The 19,404-nt window shown below is 36.2% G+C and overlaps 1 protein-coding gene across 14 annotated transcripts in view; it reads right to left on the bottom strand.

Moving 5' to 3' along the window:
* Positions 1-19,404, bottom strand: part of ARHGAP12 (Rho GTPase activating protein 12) — a 74,286-nt gene that overhangs the window by 22,228 nt on the left and 32,654 nt on the right. For 7 of the 14 annotated variants that reach the window (XM_079300856.1, XM_079300866.1, XM_079300867.1 and 4 more), the window contains exons 4-7: positions 14,371-14,511; positions 12,718-12,798; positions 5,467-5,592; positions 2,168-2,242 (exon numbers count right to left, since the gene is read on the bottom strand). In XM_079300856.1, coding sequence (XP_079156982.1) covers positions 2,168-2,242; positions 5,467-5,592; positions 12,718-12,798; positions 14,371-14,511 — 423 coding nt within the window. The remainder of the gene's footprint in view (positions 1-2,167; positions 2,243-5,466; positions 5,593-12,717; positions 12,799-14,370; positions 14,512-19,404) is intronic. The other 7 variants (XM_079300868.1, XM_079300859.1, XM_079300860.1 and 4 more) reach the window with 3 other exon arrangements.

The raw sequence follows: 19,404 nt of genomic DNA, 5'->3' as shown, positions 1-19,404 counted from the left end.
TATGCCTACAAAAAAATTTAAAGCCCAGTCAGTGATTGGTGAGAAAAGAACACTGCTGAACAAGAAGGCTATTTTCAAGTTTCAAATATTTTGAGTGAATATTTCTAGCTTCTGTGTAAAAAAATAAAATGAAGAAATGTCAAAAAAAGCATTCTAGGATAAAAGGATTCACTTAAACCATCATCTTAAGATGAGGTATCAAAATCTACCATTTTCTTCTGACACCTCAGCCTTGTCCTACCAGCCAGTGGTGCTAAAAGAATGCTAAATTATTTTTTTATCAATTCTTTTCCAGTAACAGCTTCTAACAGTTTCTAATGTATTAAATAAGCTATTAGTTGAAACAATCAACTAGGGAATGGATCCAAATTAGTTTTATCATTAAAAAAATGACCTCAATTCTAGATCCAATGAAAATAGAAGATAAATCCTCCTCAGAATTTTCCTCTAAATCTCAAATTTAAATGGCCCATAACTGCACAATACAATTTTGAAGAACATTTTTTTGCTGGGATACCATGGACAACACTCTTATGAGAGACAAATCTTTTTTGTGGACCTTAAAAGTTCTAGCTACATGTTTCAAGCCCAGTAAATAAAATAGAGAAAAGACATCTTATCAAGGACAAAGGTGTCTAGCTGGTGCATCAAATATTATTCCACTTCAATGGTAATAGCTGTAATACTCAGTTTAATATCTTCACTGGGCTGAAATGCTTTTCCAAGCCAGTGACAGATGAATTATTTTCCAAAACTGGTATTTTCAACAGAAGAAGTGAGTGCCTTCCCTCGTCCTCTCTCTAAAAGGCCACACAAATGAATTATCCCATTTTTTAGACTACTCCATTTGTGATCCATGTGGACCATGGACCAACAGTCCCATGATCTGACCCTTCTAACCAACCTTTGGCTTTTTACAAGCAGAACAGCTTGTCATCAACTTCCACAGTGACTGAGCAACCTCTGCTCAGTTCACAAAATAAGTCATGGTTTTAATCAATTACTCAGGGTGGAACCAGTGGGGATGTTCCAGAGAATTATTCAAAGTATCATACTGCCCTACTTAGCAGCAACACTAGGGGGTACTAATGGGAAAATTAATGGAATCCAGGAAAAGAAGAGGAAAGCTGGTTAAGGATCAAAATGCTCAAAAATTTACCAGCTTTCTTTGGAATATTTAAATCCCAGGGAACAGTTGAAGAAAATACAAATGTTTTTTTCTGTTATCTAAATCAGGAGTGAGCTCTTCCACAAAATACAATTTCAAAAATGCAAAATCTGAGCCATATTTAAAGAAATTAGACCACATGCAGAAATAATTGCTCTTATGTAAGGCTATCAGCTATGCTTGCTTAATAAACAATGTTTATTTTATTGTGAAAAACTGTTTGAAGTATTGCAAGAATGGATTATCATGACTAAGCCAGATAATTATTCCCCTGCACACAGAGTAAGAAAGAAACAGGAGAAGTTGCACTTTTAATGCCCTGAGGTACCTACCAAGGGGCTGGCAAAACTGACCAAGTTGCTTATTTCAATGCTAATGTAGTACAGTTCCAAAAAAAAAAAAAAAAAATTAAAAAAAAAAAAAAAAAAGTTTTTTATCCACTTCCAACTGTTCAACAAGGAACGATCACATTTGAAATACAAACTGAAAAAAAAAAAAAAAAGCTGTTTAGCAGACTTAGGTTTTTCTCCCAGAAGCTACTCTACTAAATCCAAAGGACACAGTGTATTTATGCCAGGTCCTCTATATCTCTTTTAAAAGACTGAAACACAAGGCAAAATTAGAGATATCAACTATTACTGACTAACAGTGAGGAATTCTGTGAAAAGGGGGAATTTTCTGGTTTTACCTTTCAAGATGTATATAAGATGTCACTGTCAGAGGAAGCAAACTGAATTCTATATAATTTGGCACAACTTGGCCACAGTGAATTTTTAACTTAATCTACTGTGACAAAGTTGCATTTAAACCAGTGATGTTCACTTTTTTTCCCTGAAAGCAGAGCTAGATGTAATACATTCCTTTTAAAATGCAAAGCTTCAAATAGTTTTATCCCATTATTTTTCCCAAGAACAAAAAGGCTTGCCCTCAATTCTCTGATCATGAATAGCTCAGTTTCTACAACATCTACTTATCTATTTAAACACTTGGCATACTGACTGTGGCTTGATGCTTTGGTGAAGAAGGAGATGATTCATTTTCAGGAAAACTGGCCTTAGAAGCAGTAGATGATTCCTACAAAATTCAAATAGTTAATGTCAACAGTTACTGCTATTATCTTTCATACCATTTTTTTATTTTTTTTAACCTAAAGATGCTTTTTCTCTTTCTTTTTACACACTCATAGATTAGAAAAGTACTTCTTTTAAGTGTTCATAATATTTTCAGACAGCTACATTCTAAACTTGTTTACTGAATGCTGTTCTTACAAGGTTTACAGATACCACTCAAACTGGGTTAATTAGTACATAGTCATTTAAAAAAAAGATGCTAATAGATGCTGCATCAGCTTCAAGCAAAGCCTTCATCCTTATAAAGGGGTAGATTTTTATGTATGACATTGCTATCAAATTATGATGTATATTTAAAATAAGGGCTTATTACAAGATACCATATACAAATACTAAGATTTTAAAGAATACATTTCTGTGTGGTCAGTAAATACAATATTAGCATTACAAAGTTACATATGTAGAAAAACACATACCAAGTTTATTAGTTTTTGTGAGTCATGATCATTAATCTCCTTAAAATCAAACACTGAACATCTCTAGAGATTTGGGGTTTTGTGTTGAACTCTTAACTACAGACCAAAATAAAATACTGAATCTCTGAAAACATGAAAAATTACCCATCTGGAGGGGGAAAAAAAGAAAATAAAATAAAAAGAAAAAACAAACAAACAAACAAAAAGGATGTGCATTTCCTCTGAAGTAATGGTTGTCATGCACAAACACACTGCCTGAAAATCTGGTAAAGAATTTCAAATGGAAGAAAAACATTACTTGTTCTCTGTTACTATTGAGATATTTCTCCCCCTCTCTCTTTTTAAATCCCTTGATAGCTCTCCTAAATCCAGTTTGCTTTTGCAGCATTACATACTCTGCACACTTGTGCTTTAAAACTCACTTGCAAATCTACCTAGAGAAGTGTCCCATTAGTCCTTTCAGCAGCATAACAACAGAGAACCTTAGCCCTCCTAACTAGAATAGCCTAGATAATCCATATTTTCAGATGTCTGCAAAGAAAAAAAAAATTTGTTCAAATTAAGAAAATCAATTGTCCCTCCCAGGAAGGTATTTTTTCCTAGGCTTATTAAATTTTTTAGCTGATGGGTATGTCCAGATATGTGCCACAGTCAATAACCAGTATGTTTGGTATCATCAAATACTCATGAACCCTGGCAACCCATACTTTCACTCTGAGACATTTCAAGTACCCTTTTGACTGCCCTATTTTCATACAATTGAGTTCCATTGCTTTTCCAGGAGAAAAACAAATAAGGAAAAAGAAAGATTGGTGTTCATGTGCCCATCCAGACAAATACCAGTTGCTTTCCTTGTATTTCACTCTGAATTTGAGATAACTTTCATACAGCAAAAGCAACTCTGGAACAAGAAATCCAGTTTGTGGTAATGAAACATTCCCTTTCCAAATACTAATTTAAAGCAGAATATATTAACAGTGTGCCTGCTAGTGGTAATAAAACAGCTGCATTAATGCACTAAAAATTATTTGTCTTTCCATAAAACATTAGTTTATTGCTCCACTACACATTTTAAATTTTCTCAAAGCATTAATGTTGTGCTTCTTATAAACTATTTTCTCCTCACCAATAAAAAAACACATGCTGCCTACATGTTTGGAAACTGTTAAAAGAACTTTAAGCTGCTGACTTAAGACTTCACAAATTCAGTTCAAATAGTTTGTTTTGGTTTTTACCCATAACATTTACGCATTTTCATGTTTGCTTCACTATGTTTAAGTTCTCAATATGTGAACACCAAGTCTTGCAGAAATGTAAACAGCTTCACTTAATCAATGTTTTACAAAAGTTTCTTCATTTAATGAAGCACTACATAAAGTTCTTTCCATAACAGCAGTAAATCTTATGCCAAAAAATAAAAAGTTAAGTCTTCCTTTAAAAGTGAAGCCAGAACTTCAAGCTATCTCCAACAAAATTGTTTATACCTGTGAAGTATAAACTGTACATGAGGCTACAAGTGTCCACTCAGCTTTGATTTAGCAGGGCTCCATCTAGGCTGTGTGTCATGGAGTGCCACAACACACTAAGTACAGAAGGATGCACAGGGCAGAGGAGGAGGAGGAGGAGGGAGGGGAAAGGAGCAGCAGAGCAATCTCAGAATTGCTGGAGCTGAATTAATGCCCAGAGGTGCAAAGTCTCCAGCCAAGCACAGCCCACTGCTCCTCAACACCACACATGATATACCCAAACTGACAACTCAAAAGCTCAAGATCAAATCCAATACATCCTGCTCTGAAGAGCTAAGTCAACTCATGGAAAGCAAGTCCATTAAAATGGAAACAACAGGTCGAGCAAATAACGTTCTTGGCAGCAACTCCAATGTCATTGCAGCTACAGGTTTTGTCCATTTAAGTTTGGTTTTGACATCTTTGATTACACAAGGCCATTCATAGGCTTCTCCCTTACATTTTCAAATCTGTATTCATTTAATCTTTTTTTCTCAGAATTTCAGGAAAAGGGAGCTTACAATGCCATTTCTTGGTACTTCATTCTGAGCAGTTTGTGCTAAGATTTCAGCACTACCAAGTTATTTCATTTTTCCATGAATCTTGGGATGGACTTCAGGGAAGTTACAGAAACCACCGTACAGCACTCGTTTCAGTTCCTCCCTGCTCAGCTCACATCAGCTCTCCTCACCCACAGGCAGAATGGCCCAGCAGAAGCAGAAAAGGCTACAGGAAATGCTAGGAAAAGGTCAGAGCAGAGAGAGAGAAGGGAGAGGCCCTGTCTCCTTGGTTTAAACAGCACCTGTTACTGTACAGCCCAAAAAGACTATCAAGAATATGCCCTAAGAGTGGGCAGAAAATAGCTTTTGTTGTTACTGACTCACAGCATTTTTCAGACTAAATACCAGCTCAGCTCTGGAGAGGACCAAAGTCAAATGTTTCAGCACTTTCTGTACTGTCCTCTGCCCTTCAATAACAATATTACAACCCTGTTGTAACCATGCACAGCTCTTCCCCTGAACTGACATTAGTTAAAATACTTCAAGGACAAGAAAAGAGCTACTATTCACAAAGTAACAGTAGTGAAGATATTGAACAGCCCTTGGTTTTGCTGCATGTTATACCCATTGATACAAGAGACAGAAAAAATAAAAATTTCAGAAATTGGCACAGTCATTTCTGGTACATTAAATAAATCACACATCAGAAACAAGTGGCATTTCAGCATGCTGATAACTTGCTCCTACCTTGTCGTTGGTGTCCAGCACAATTGTGCTGTGCCTCCATTTTGTTAAAACTATTGGTTCCTGTAGCCTTCTGTCCAGACTCCTACTCTTTATTATATCTCTCTGCTGCTGTGGTGAAGCATTATACTAGAGAAAAGAAAAATAAAATTATAAGTAGAATCCAATTAATGCAAACAACACCTGGACACACCACTCATAAGCCTAAATAGTGCAAGCTTTCAGACTCCTGATGTCACCACCCAAGGGTGTGAAAACAGCCTTGGTTTTAATCTGCATTTATTCTTCAGAATTGTCCTTTCTCCTGTAGTCCTCTCTGAAGCAGTAACTAAGGCTGGCATGTTGGGATAACACTCTCAATTAGCAGAGAATGTTTGATTTCCTTTGCAGCAGATGCTGCTGATTTTGCAACCCAACAGGGTATTGAGAGCCACCAAGGAATTACAGGAAATACAAGATTCAAACATCCACTCTTCATATTGCAATAACTGTACCACAGCACCCGACTAGATCTTGTGTAAGAAAAAGAAAACCTATTATCCTGCAGTAAGGTATTTAGATGGTTATGACTGCCTGGTATAACTCTCTTTGACCCAAAGATTGGGGATGCCTAGGAAAGGAGACACGAGGGTGAGGAACTGTTTTTTCAGAATAAACCCATCAAATTGCCTATAAAATAATTTGCTGGTGTGGAATGTACATACCACATACAAATGTACTCATTCTGCAAGCATGGAAGATAAATATTTAGCAGAAAATAATTTTAAGACTTAGCAGAGCTGTAACAACCAAGGAGAGACAATATTTATCATAACACAGGTTTTCTAGTAACTCAAGAGCATGAGAAAACTCATGGCTGAGAAAATGTGAGAGTCATGAGAAGGACACAGCATTTAACTAGAGCTCATAATTGCAGCATATTTTTCGTTAATAATGTTGCCATTTTACATCATCACAACACATCAATACATTATAAAAAATTCTAAAAGTATTTCAGATAAAGTGTTATACTGAAAATACAAACAAGAAAAGACAACATCAATGTATGGGCATTCCTTGCATTCCTTGCAGCAGCTCTAACCCATTTAGGTGGGCAATTCCAACACATTTCTTGCTATGAAACAGAACTGTTTATTTCAGAAATAGATTTACCCATTACTGACGCTGGTATACATTATTTATGGAAATCTTCTATGCACTTTCCTTGAATAACTCAAGGAATTGAGTAAACAAATATGTATTTAAGTAACTTATCTTGAATTTAAATACATTTTAAAAGTTAGGATATGGGCACAGGTGATCTATATTTAAATAGTGCCTTTGATACCTTCACAAGCAATCAGGAGTTAACTTCTCTAACAGACAACCCCACCTTGAAGGAAAAAGGAACTGTAACATGAAATTCAAGTTTTGCTAAACACATTTAACAAGTACAACAGTATATGGAGCTCATCAACAAAACACTGCTAACAACTCAGGAACACTGAGCTCTATGTATCTTAGCAGCTTAAATAATTTGCATTGGTGATACAAACAGTGTTAGAGTAAACTGACAAGTCTTTAAAGGGAACATTTGATATTTTTGCCCCATTTTCTCACAATAGAAACTTCAAGTAAATCTTTTTTCTTGGATGTCTTTGTTTTATTCATTATAAATAGTAAAACACCCTGTGGATGTGATGTGGAAACAAAAAGTTTTGTGTTTCTGTGCTCAAGACAAGCCTTCACTTTTAAAATAGATTAATTGGTCTGTGATCTCCAAAAAGAATCAGAGGGAGACAGAGATACCATTTCCTAATCTGCATTGTCCAGCAGAACCCACCATCCTCTAGACCAGGCAGAGTCCCCAGGCCAGGGAGAGGTGGCCAGAGCTGGAAGGTTTGCCTGGTTGGATGACACCACCCTGCTGCTCTTCACTCTGCCCCCAGCCAACCTCAGCTCACCAAGCCTTGCAGAACAGCTTCAGCTGTGGTTCCCTTTCTACCTGCACTCCTACCTGCACAGGAGCTGCTCCCTCTCCTCCTGTATTTGCAGTATTTACCATTGTTACCAGAAACTAGGCTGGGTTTGCCTTCCTTCAAACAAAATCTTGTTTTTGCATAACCATAAGCAGGGTTCCTATGCCTAAAATTTGGTGCAATCTTGAAGACAGATCAGGCAAGAGCTGTCCTCTGCAATAAAACTGACCTGTTCAAATTGCCTGGTGGGACAACCCCTGCTACACCACATGCCTCAACAACATCTTCTTAGGGTGCACTGTTATTTTCCAAACTTTAAAGCTTTTTAAACTCCAAATTAACACACCACTGCTCCTTGGAAATCCTCCATAAACTCAAATTTGACGCATTACACCAACCCCTCTCTGGCACATCACCCCAGCTTGTTCCCCATTTCATTGGGAGTATCTCCTATCCAGGGGGCACATGAGCAAACCTTTCATTCTCTGACTGCACACACCAAGAAAAACAGCGATTTTTTGGTAACAGTTCTTGCTGTAGTTCAAGGACAGCAGTGGTGTAAATTTAGCTCACATAGTATTCTTTTCATTGCTGAATTTGTTCAATACTTTCTCCAGCTACTTAAAGGCTTTCTTTGCCTCAGTATAAAATTTTCTAACCTTCTCAACTGGCTGAGTGATTTCCATTTAATTTTAAGCTGATACATGGCATGGCTCAAGGCTCTATCCTAGCCTAATTGTGGCTGAAACAAATGTGACACCTCCAAGTTATTTGTAGCAGTTGTCCCCATTCTTCAGAGATGGCACAGATCTGTCAGCTTTAAGAAACACAAAAAAGATTCTTCTTGATTTGTGTTAGCAACATCTTCAGCCAGACAAAAGAACTGGGTGGGCTAAAGGAGAAAAGAGTGAGAAGCAACCAATACTGAAAGTTGCTAAAGACCTGAAGTGAAGCATTTTAACTTACTGCAGTCAAAGATCAAAAGAGCAGCATTTAAAAACATTGTGCTATCCTAGTAGCCTTTAGCACTTCGTGTATGTTATTTGCAGTTGTCCCAATAGACTGTCTGAAATAGAAGAACCTTCTTCAAAAAAATTAAAACTGCCTCAGAACAAAATGACTTTGTAGTGCTCCTACTGCCCTTGGCTTTGAATCAACATTTTTGTTGTTGTGATAGATGTAACACCTATGTTACAGCTTTTGCTTTCTTATCAACTAAATCAGTAACATATTTTTCTTAAACCTCCATAAATAAATAAGGATTATTTTTGCCCTTTCAAAGGATTTAATTTCCTTCCTTTCTCTATGGAATGAAGATTCCTCCTTCTCTGCCACAGCATGTCAGGGTGGCAGCAGCTGGAAGGAACAGAACCCAGGCAGAATGAGAGCTTTGGGACAAGCAGCCCTAGCTCAAATGTACCAGTGACTGAAAGACACCCCTGGATAACCTTTGTTCACTTTGCTGTCTTGGACATCCATTGCTTTCCCTTTCAATCCTGAGCAGCCCCAAGCCCTTGCTGATTGCCACAGGCCCCTCTGTGTGCCCAAGTAAAAGCTGGGGCAAGGTGGAAGCCACTAAACCCAGAACAAAGGAGAAAGATCAGACCAGGTTTTGTGAGCAGAAATACATCTGTTAAAGAGAAAGGGAAAAAACCCCTGACTGCCTTCCCATACTTGACTTGGGTTTTGGTTTTTTTAACAGCTTATGTTGTTAAAAACCACCTGGATCCTCACACCAATTGAGGCTATTTCAACTTTCACCAGCCAATCCCAAATTTTAGGACAAGAATGTCACTACTGCTAATGAAACTGCCTAGGGCATTGACTTGCAGTAGACTCAAAGGCCAGCACACAGAGTAACCTCAAATCCAACACAGCTCAGAACAAGACAAATTTACCATAAGACAACCAAGCTTTACTTACACATTCTCGCATTTATTTTCTTTTACCATTTGATTGCACAATACGTTCCTGACACTACCTGCACCCTGGTTTACTGTAATTTTTTCAGCTATCATGCTCTGACAGTTTTCAGGTCTGGTCCATTAACACTGCCAAAAATGAAGATCCTCCAGCTACTGCTCCCTCTGCAGATACAGCAAGGACAGTTTATGCTGCAGGAACTTGTGAAAAGAACACACGCAATAGCAATATCACAGTCTGTAAATATTAACACTAAAACTGACTTCACTCCAAAGGCCTATAGTACACACATTTTTCTTTCAAAAGCTACTCTTGGATCAGTGAGCTCACCCAGAGGAAGACCAAGCATCATATTCTTATGCCAGGTGTTGGCCCAGGAGGGCATTTTGAAAATCTGATTTTTAATCTCTACTTTTTATTAGGTTGTTCTCTCTAACTTTTATTTGAGCTATTTATTAGATAGATTCCACACCTTTTTTCTTTTTATTTTTTATTTTGATAGGTTTACTTTTTTTGAAACTTCAGAAATTAGAGAGTTCCTACTCCTGAGATGAGTTTAATTCCCCTCACCCTTACTAGAGATTTCTCATTTGCTTAAGTCATAAAACTCCTATTAGAAAACTAGGTTTCTGGAATAGGGTTGTAGCCCTTCTTAACCTGAATTTAGACAGTATTCTTTCATTACACAGGAAATAAACATATTTCATTACAGTTATCTAACTTCCAATTGTTTGTTTGTTGGGGATTTTTATTCCTTGGTTGGTTTTTTTTTATAATTGGCAAGAACCAAAAACTGAATACAGCAGAATGCTGCAGATCAGAAATCTCAGTCTTTTGCATGATCTAGTAGAAACTATGATTAAAATATTATTACCCATTTTAAAGATTAATTCAGTATGTTCTTCTCTTCCATTGCAGAAAGCTGGGTCACACTCATCATGGGCCTTAATAGACTTTTCACCAGTTGTCAAAGCTACTCTATCTGAAACATCATTTTTAGCCAGAGGCATCCAGCTATTCCTAGATGTTATTTAAATTCACATGACTGGAGGGCTTTCTGTGAGACTGTCTAAAGTAATTTGTTTTGTAACTGTCCTCTCTTCCAACATATACCCTCACAATTTTAACACATGTACCAGAACAGCATGTTATTCCCAAGCACATGCACATTTGCAGTTAATTCTATTACTCTGAAGATTTTTAATGGCACAGTATTAGTTCAGCTAGTGTGCTATTTCCAGAAATCTCTGAAATATTCTTAGTCCTAATGAAATTCAGATTATTAAGAACCATCTAACAAAAAGATTCTATTCTTTTTCTGGTTTAATAGCATTACATGACCATGCTATTACATCACTTCATTTCACAAGATTTGGAAGGCAATATTTGTGCTAAAGACACTGGGGGGGGGAAAAAAAGCAAACCAAAACTGTGCAAGAGTAAGATTTTTCCAAGTAACTTACTGTTCATTTAAGTAAGTGTTACAATGCTGAGATTGTTTCTATGGTTTTCTCTCACAATCAAACAGAATTTTCAACATAGATTACTTATCTTCAAAGCAGTTTTGTGGTCTGAGTGGTCTTTCTAATTCATTTGTTTAAAGTACTTTAGAACCAGCTTCAGCAAGAACTTTGAGAGAATAATCTTCAACCATCTTTAATTACTCACAAGCATAATCGAATATATAGTTACATAAACTAAAGCTAAATCTTTTGTTGAAATATTTAATCTATTCCACAGAATTTAAAGTTAAAATCCAAGGATTTCTGAAAATACAGAGACTCTTGGATCATGAATCTAAGAGTCAACTGTTCATTTTCTTCTGTTAACCTCATATTTGCTGCCAGCCAGGTTTTACTAGTTTCAAGAAGAAATTAAAAAGTACATTCCACCCAAATGGATCATGAGAAATAATTTTCAAGGAAAATTTCTAACACTTTTACTTTCAGATCACAAATTACAAACCAAAGGCTATGTTTCACTTTGGAAGTGGCTACTAATACAACAGAACTCAGACTTTGTTTAGAATCACTAGAACAACATACATTATTAAACAAACACTAGAACCCACTCCTTTATGCCTCCTAATGTACCTCAGGTAATGGTTCTGGATAACCTTTGTAACTAATTCTAATTGGATTAAAGGCAATTTGCTATTTAATTCAAATCCAAACTCAATCTATTTTTGTGAAACACAATCTCTTCCAAGTCAAAACTTCCTGCACAGCAGAAGTCATAGAATGAAGTACTCATGACATCGTTCCCCAAAATTATTTCAATTATACATATTGAAATAATAATTGCTTTTGGTAAAATCTGGTCTATCAGATTTTCAGACTTCTAATAAATCCAATAACTAATCAAAAGCTATACAGCTTATGAAACCAATAGGTACAGGTTATATTGTTACCTCGAGGCATGTTACAGAATTTATCTAACACATCAACTAACACAGGAGAATTTTCCAAGTCAACTCAGCTCTTCAGTGATTCAGATGCACATTTTTCTACTGACATAAAACAGCTTGATATATAACTTCATTCATAATTTTCAATGTCAATATTTTCTCACCAGTATTATGAAAGCAGTACCTATTAAGGTTGCTCCTTTCTAAGTAAAAGTGCCTTGAGACACCGATTTTTGTACTGACAAAAGAATAATGGAAAAACATACTTTTTCATCTATTTATGCACACACTTTCGTGTAAAACAATTTTTTTAATGGTCACACCTTATTAAGTAGTATTGAACAAATAGCAGGAAGACATGCATAACAACATCCATATGACAAATGCCCTAGTTTTTTGAAGTGAATATGAGAATTAAATAGTATTAGATAGAACCTCAGAGTACCAAGTGTCCATAGATCTGACCCTTCCTTACAAGATTCTGTTTTCACTACATAATTAATATATACCAGAACACACTTCTGGTGAAACTGTGTCATCCTCAAAGCCACCACAAAACTCTGTTGAAACGTTTTTTTTCAGCACTTGTTTGTATAAGCACTTTGGAGAGTACTAAAAATAGACTACAGTTTCTCAGTAAAGATTTCTCTTTTTCCTACACAGGTTTTCTTTATCACAGCAAAACCACAGATAGTATTCTGCAGCCCTGCATGAAACCTTTGCTCAGTTCAGCAAAGACACCAGATCTCCTCTGACATCTGAATAGTTACATACACCCATTTTTCATGTCCTTGGGTATATTTTTTTTCTTCCTAATCAGAAATTCCACAAAAATGCAATAAATTGCAAAGAGCAGTATCTGAGCTGTCTGGTGGTTAATACCTCACATCAAAGGCCTGATAGAATATATATACAGGAAGAGGGGAAAGCCCCAAGTTGCTGAAGTTTCTTTTTTAGGTCACTCACCTTAGGTAACTCCCACTCTGACCTGGAACCATCAGCACTGTAGTAGTATGGTCTGCCTTGTTCATCTGCATGTTTTATCCACTGCAGAGAGAAATGTGATGATAGAAAACATAATCAGAGTGACAGTCACAACAGTAAATCTCTGAGACCTGAGATTTAAAGTTAATTAAAAATTAAGTGCCATCCACTTCAGCTGAGTCTAATGCACAACCTCCATTAACTAACCAAGGTTAGATTGCAATGAGAGCAACAGTTTTCAGCACCCTGATTTTTTTCTTCTGAAACTCCTCAGAAAAAAACTCCTGCAATATCCTGCAAGAGATTATGATAAATAATTTTTTTTAAAGACGCCATATCTCATTCTTATCAATATTATATTGTCAGTTTCAGGAGGCACAATTTTTCCATCAGATTTGCATCAGGATCTTATACGTAAAATTACAAGAAAGCAGCTCAATCAGCAATGGCTGATAATTTGAGAAATACATGCACTTGCTGAACAACTTTTTTAAAACATCAATGGAAACATGAGATGCAGTCCCTAGAGAAAGCATGAAGGAGACAATATAACTCCTGTAGCCACTACAAGCACCTCTCACAGTCAAAAAGCAAACCCGTATCAACTGGGATTGGTCATGCAGAAAGAAAATAATTGCAATAAGCAAAAATCAACAAGATGATTGCAGAAAAATATGAAAACACTCACAGCAAGGCTCTTGGCTCAAGCAGGTTTCACAAGATTGCCTTTCTATAACTGTTTGTGATAGGAAAGGCTACTTTTTATTAATCCCAGTGCAATTAAAAAAGAGGGCTGCATATTTGCTAAAACCTAGGAATGTGCTTTACAGATGTTTGTAAGAAACAGATTAAAGAGGATAAAATTCTAAAACTGACAAAAAATCAAACTATTAGAAAATTCTTGCAAATAAAACTTGCCTAATTCAACTCAAGAACAGGTGATGCTATATGATAAACAGTTTCAGTGAAGACTGTAGAAGTTAAAAAAACTCAAAATGCAACTTCAGTGAACAATTAGAAAAATGGACTGCTTTATAAATACAAACAAATGCTGTAATTATTTTAACTGGGAGAAGTTTTATGGCATGCCCAGAATCACAGTAAGTAGTCAGTAGCAATGAGATAGCAAGAATAGGGCATAAATCTGATATGGCTGAAATTTAATTAAGAAGTTTGTCTATATTTGAAAGTAGCAGTGAAAATCTCTAATAATGGAAATAATGAAAGTGATAAAGCACCATTACATTCAGTTTAAAAACATCTTAACTAGAAGGCCTATGTAGACAAAATCAGTTCTCAAAAGAGAGTAAGAAAAACTTATTGGTATGAAGTTCATTCCTGAAGTATAACCAAGAGCAAGGGGGAAGGCAGGAACTAAAAAAAAAAATATACATTATATGTTCTTGAATATAATCTGATACACAACTGGAAATAAAACTTCTTCTAAGAAACAAAAACACACAAAAGCAAAAAGTCAGTTCACTTGCTAAAGCTTCATGCATATTTAGAAAAACAAAATGAGACACGGCTGAGATACACTCTGCAGATACACTCTTTTGGAAATGCAGGTTTCATTTCTAGAACTGAATTAGTGGAAAAGATTTAGAACACATGATGAGAAGAAGGAAAAAGTACCTTTTCATTAGTATAGTCATTGGTATATAAGGTTTGACCATGTTCATCCAACTCTTCTGACCAACCCTTTGGAGGAGAACCATACTGACTATCTGACTGGCTGTAACAAGAACTGTGGTCGTTTTCTTCTGACGAAAGATGCTACAAGTAGTCAGAAACATATAAGGCAGTTTTGAGAATGAAAGCGCTTTAAAATCTGAAAGATCAAAGATTATTTGACTAGAAAGAGAATAGTAATGAAATCAGGGAGTTCACATTTTTACAAGTTATATGAGAGAATGAGATGCATTTTTACAGTGCAGACAATTCAAAGCATTTCCAGAACAACTAGCTTTTACTGATACATTTTTTTTATTTCCAGTCTACCAGACTTCACTACTCAAATTTAAACTCCAGGGGTTTTGCCTATCCAAATTTTATTCCTACAAATTTACATTACTGATGAAGACAGTTAGCTTTACTAATCTGCATTGCTTTAAAGAAACCTGGGAGCCTTGCTACCTCAGTTTTCTACCACCATCCCAAGTTTCATACCTAAATCCTTCTCCTTTTCTCAAATACATCTGGAAACACAGGATTGATTAAGGACAACTTGAAACTCCAGTTCCACCTTCTTAGATGCCAGCATTTTACAGTATTTGTCCAATGCATCTCAAAATACTACTAATTTCCACTCTCTTCCTTCCAACTCAAGCACATGACAAAGAGCATTGCAAAACCTTTCCACCAGGCAAAGCTAGCTGGGGTGAAAAATTGTTTCCTGAAGGTAGAAGCAAATTATTATGCTAGGGACAAGTTTGATGTGTAACACAGAGAAAAGGTTTACACACACATCAAACAATTTCTGTTCCCCATAAACTTTATTCATCCCCTTGCTAACACACTGTAGTCTTAGTCTAAGCATCCACTCCATGCATCAAAAAAAATCTCCCTTCTTTCATCTCCTACAACATCTCTATGCTGTGATCTCCTGAGGAATTCCATGCAGATTTCCTTTCACAGTGACTTGGATCCTCAGCTAGCAGGAGGCATAACATTTAAGACACCCTGCTACTCAGAATAAAATACTATGGTTCAATAACACTGGCATAAGGGTTTTGACTGTAAGGCAAGGAGAGAGAGACAATTTCAATTTTAAATAGGAAAAAAATCTCTCCCAAAAACTAAAGTCTTACAAAAAATATTTTATTATCAGAAAGTCCCCAGCTTTTAAAAATCAGTGGGTTTAAAGACTGTATGTTTAGTGACATATCCAAATGATTTCTATGTAGGTTTTGGGTGTTAGTTTTCTGAGTACCTTACCACTTGTGTGACACAAACTCCCTCAACTGACATGACCCAGTTTTGGCAAGCACAGGAAAACCCATATGAAATTTTTAGGCCACTAATTTAGGAACATGAAAAAACACTAATGTCCTTACAGCTTACAGAATGTAAGCATGAAAACTATGGATTAACCAATGCTACCTCTCTTGCACATGGGGCAATGTGAGATTCTCACATGCCAATTCCTAACCACTGTGAAGAGGAGGAGAGCAGAGGGAGCAAGGTGGGAGGTGGGGGGGGGGAGGGTCTTCAATCTCATTTTTACACTTGCAGAATTAAGACTGAAGAGTTGCCATGGGTGCTACTGGCCCCATTTGAACTACTCCTTCATAGGACAGCTACAGTGTACACACATACATAAGTTTACATGGCTTTAATAGTTAAATATTAATTGCACTGACATATGGCAAATCAGTGTAGAAGACTTTGGACATTTTTATTATTACTATCTACCGAGATTATGACTTAATAATATATTCTCCAAGCAATTCCTGATACTGAAGAAACACCCTACACAGGTAAAACTAAACAGATGGCTGAAAATGAAAATTCTCTAAGTAAAAACCACTCTTGTATAGCAGGAATGACTGTTAGTATGTCTATCTGCATGGCATCCATATAATAACAGTTTACATGCTGCAAGGCTTAACTCACATCCTGTACATTTGCAGGCCTAAACTTCAACAAAATTCCTGAGTTGTTACAAATTTTACCAAGCCAAGGCACTCCTTGTCTCTCAGCTGTCAGGAACAGCTGCTAAGCTGCATCAACAGGGTTTAGAGAACACTAACGTGGCTAAACCACGTTCCACAGCTTTCAATTTCACTTTCAACACTTTTTCAGCATTAACTGCCTGTATGTTTTTTCATATTGCCCATGTTTTATCTCAAGTCTCATCCCCTGTTAAACTATCCCACACTTAAATAAAGCCACCTTAAGTAGACAGCTGCCCAACCTTACACCTTATAAGAACTAAGCTGTGACATTAAAGAGAATTACAGAAAAGGTCCCCCACATAGTTGCTTCTATTCTCATTCTTTTTTTTATTTACATAGAAAATTCCTGGGGGCAGAGATCAGTTCAGCACCAGCATTTAACAGAAACAGCTATCTGTCTCCCTTCTATCACTTAATCCTTCTAGCTTTAAACATTATTTCTACTTGTGAAAGTAAAAATAATCAGGAGGAATACTAATTAAGGAAGCTACCATCCCTTTATTACTGTTTGTTTACATTGAAACAAAAAACATAGAATGAAATCGCATTCTGGACATTATTTAAATTTAGTCTTGAAATTCAATTAAAATCCATTGCTTTTCTACAGCTGTTGGGTAATTTGTGGATATCTACTTCACCTTCTATTTAGGTATTAAGGGTTTGTCTTCTCTGTTATTGTGACATCTCATTCCTCTTACAGCTCAACTTAACTAAATCATTTGACAAATTTCTCCTAGTTACTGTTAAGCATTCCTTCCTCAGATGCATTAACAAGTCACTCCTCTAATACATTTTATCTGTAATTCCAAAATCTTACACACTTTCTTATAGCCCTGGCCATAGAACTTCACTGCCTCCCCACATCCCATCCATGTAACATCCATTTAACTATCATGACCTACAACTGTTTTCTTTCCATGTCTGTGACCAGGTACTTTGGCAAATAAGATACAATTCTGCCCCTTTTTAACTATCCAATAAAATTTGATTTTCTAATCACAAAGTTCAAAGACCAACTATAAACTATGTCATGTTTAATACGTTACTTATATATTAGAATATGTGATTTCTCAGTTCTCATTTTTACATCACCTTCCATTTTGCTACCTCATACAACACAAGCTCCTCTGAGGACAAATAGAAACTAGCATTTAATCCTTCTGCATGTATTGTTTTATTATTGAAAGAGCATAACTCAGACTAGCATAAAAGCCAACTTAAAATTATTAACATATGTTAACTCTAACTTTTCCTAATCAGACAAAATTTGAGATGCCCTACATTTTACTGTAGCTTAATCTTGGATCTCAGTCTTTATTTTCTATTGGGTTAAGTACCCAGAGGCTCCAAAAAGGAACACAAACAGTGGAGTGTGAAGCATGTTCCCAAATGCAGAACAGAAAAGGAAAGAAATGAAAGAGGGGTGGGGGAAAAGGCAGCTTCAAAATCAACACATGACTGCTGGTGAATGGATTGACATGATCATGCAATGTGTATCTCTCCCTGGACTCATATTTTGATAACCCAGTCAAGACACAAATTACTTAAGGAGCTTATGCTGCTGGAAATACAGACTTAGTGTCTAGTTAAAAATCAAAATATGTATCATCCACTGGTCTCACAAAGACTGAAAACTTGATCAACATAAATGTCTGATGGCCAGCTTGTGATACCTGAAGCATCACAAATAAACAGAAGAACTGAGATGAAAGAAGATATGGGCAATTAAAAAAAATTAACAATTGAGCACTCTGAAGATGCAACCATGTGGTGAAGTGATGGTGCAGACATATGAGTCAGAGGGATTGCTTGCAGATGGGGAGGGAGAAAGAATTCTTGCAAATCCTTCCATGAAAAGAAGGAAGAACTGCAACAATGAGAAAACCATTACTACGACAAGGAGAAGCACTACTCAAAAAAGCAATCGGCTTATCCAGACTAAAACCAGTCTTATCCAGCAAAAGGGCAGTCAGTGATAAATTAAGAGACTATCACCAGAGATACCAAAGGGACAGGCATAATGATTCCATCTGTTTGCCTACTGCTGCCATTTGCCTGAGGCAGGAGAATTTGGCTATTTAAATGTTTGTGGATGTCATGGTTTCTGTGAAGGGCAGTGCCAAAGGAAATGAAAGGTCTCCATTTCCCTTTCTCTCCTGCTCCTATTACTACCTTTCCAGAGGTAGACTTCAGTGACAGGCTTACAACAATCAAAAATTTTTGAGCAGTCCATAATTCAATTTTAAAATTAAACTCTGCTTTTATAGGTTATATATATATATATATATATGATATATAGAGACACTATATATAGTTGGCACAGGAGAAAATCCACCAAATATATATATATTTTTTTTTTTTTAAAGGGTATATAGAAGTGAACTATGTAGAAGATTTGATAAATATTTGCTTTTTCTTTCCATCAGGAAACTGGTTAACCTCAGTACTGTTTGGATAAAAGAACACCATTTTAAGCATATCTAATTGTAATATCCATCTCCCAATTCCCTTGCTTTATCAGAACCACTGTAGTTCAGATAAACATACCCCATGATCAGACTTTCCCTAGCAACTGGCTGCACAGAATAAATTTGCACCTCAAATATTAGTCCAAATCATCTTTTAACATAAATAACTTCATGGTAAGCCTCAAGTGTCTCAAGCAAGGTCAGCAGCAAAGCTTTACCAAAAAGCTTTGCAAAAGCAAAACTTTTACATAATGAAAATAATCCATTGATATACCTAAAGAATATGTTTATGGCCTGAATGTAATCTAGTCAAAAGTAGCAATATCTGCCATGGGGCTATGTCTGTACAGGCATTTTTTTACAAGTTGTTACTCTTCCATACAGTTCATGCATTCATTCCTGTACACAAAAGCAACTCAAGAGTCAAACTGTTGATTACTTCATACCGAGACCCATAACCAAAAAGACAAAGGAAGACACTCCTTGACAAAACTAAGAGATACCAAATTCCACAGCAAAATACC

The sequence above is a fragment of the Erithacus rubecula genome (assembly GCF_903797595.1).
Source record: "Erithacus rubecula genome assembly, chromosome: 3".
Classification (NCBI taxonomy): domain Eukaryota; kingdom Metazoa; phylum Chordata; class Aves; order Passeriformes; family Muscicapidae; genus Erithacus; species Erithacus rubecula.
The sequence above is the reverse complement of the archived record's forward strand: the minus strand, read 5'-3'. Positions and strand labels throughout refer to the sequence as shown.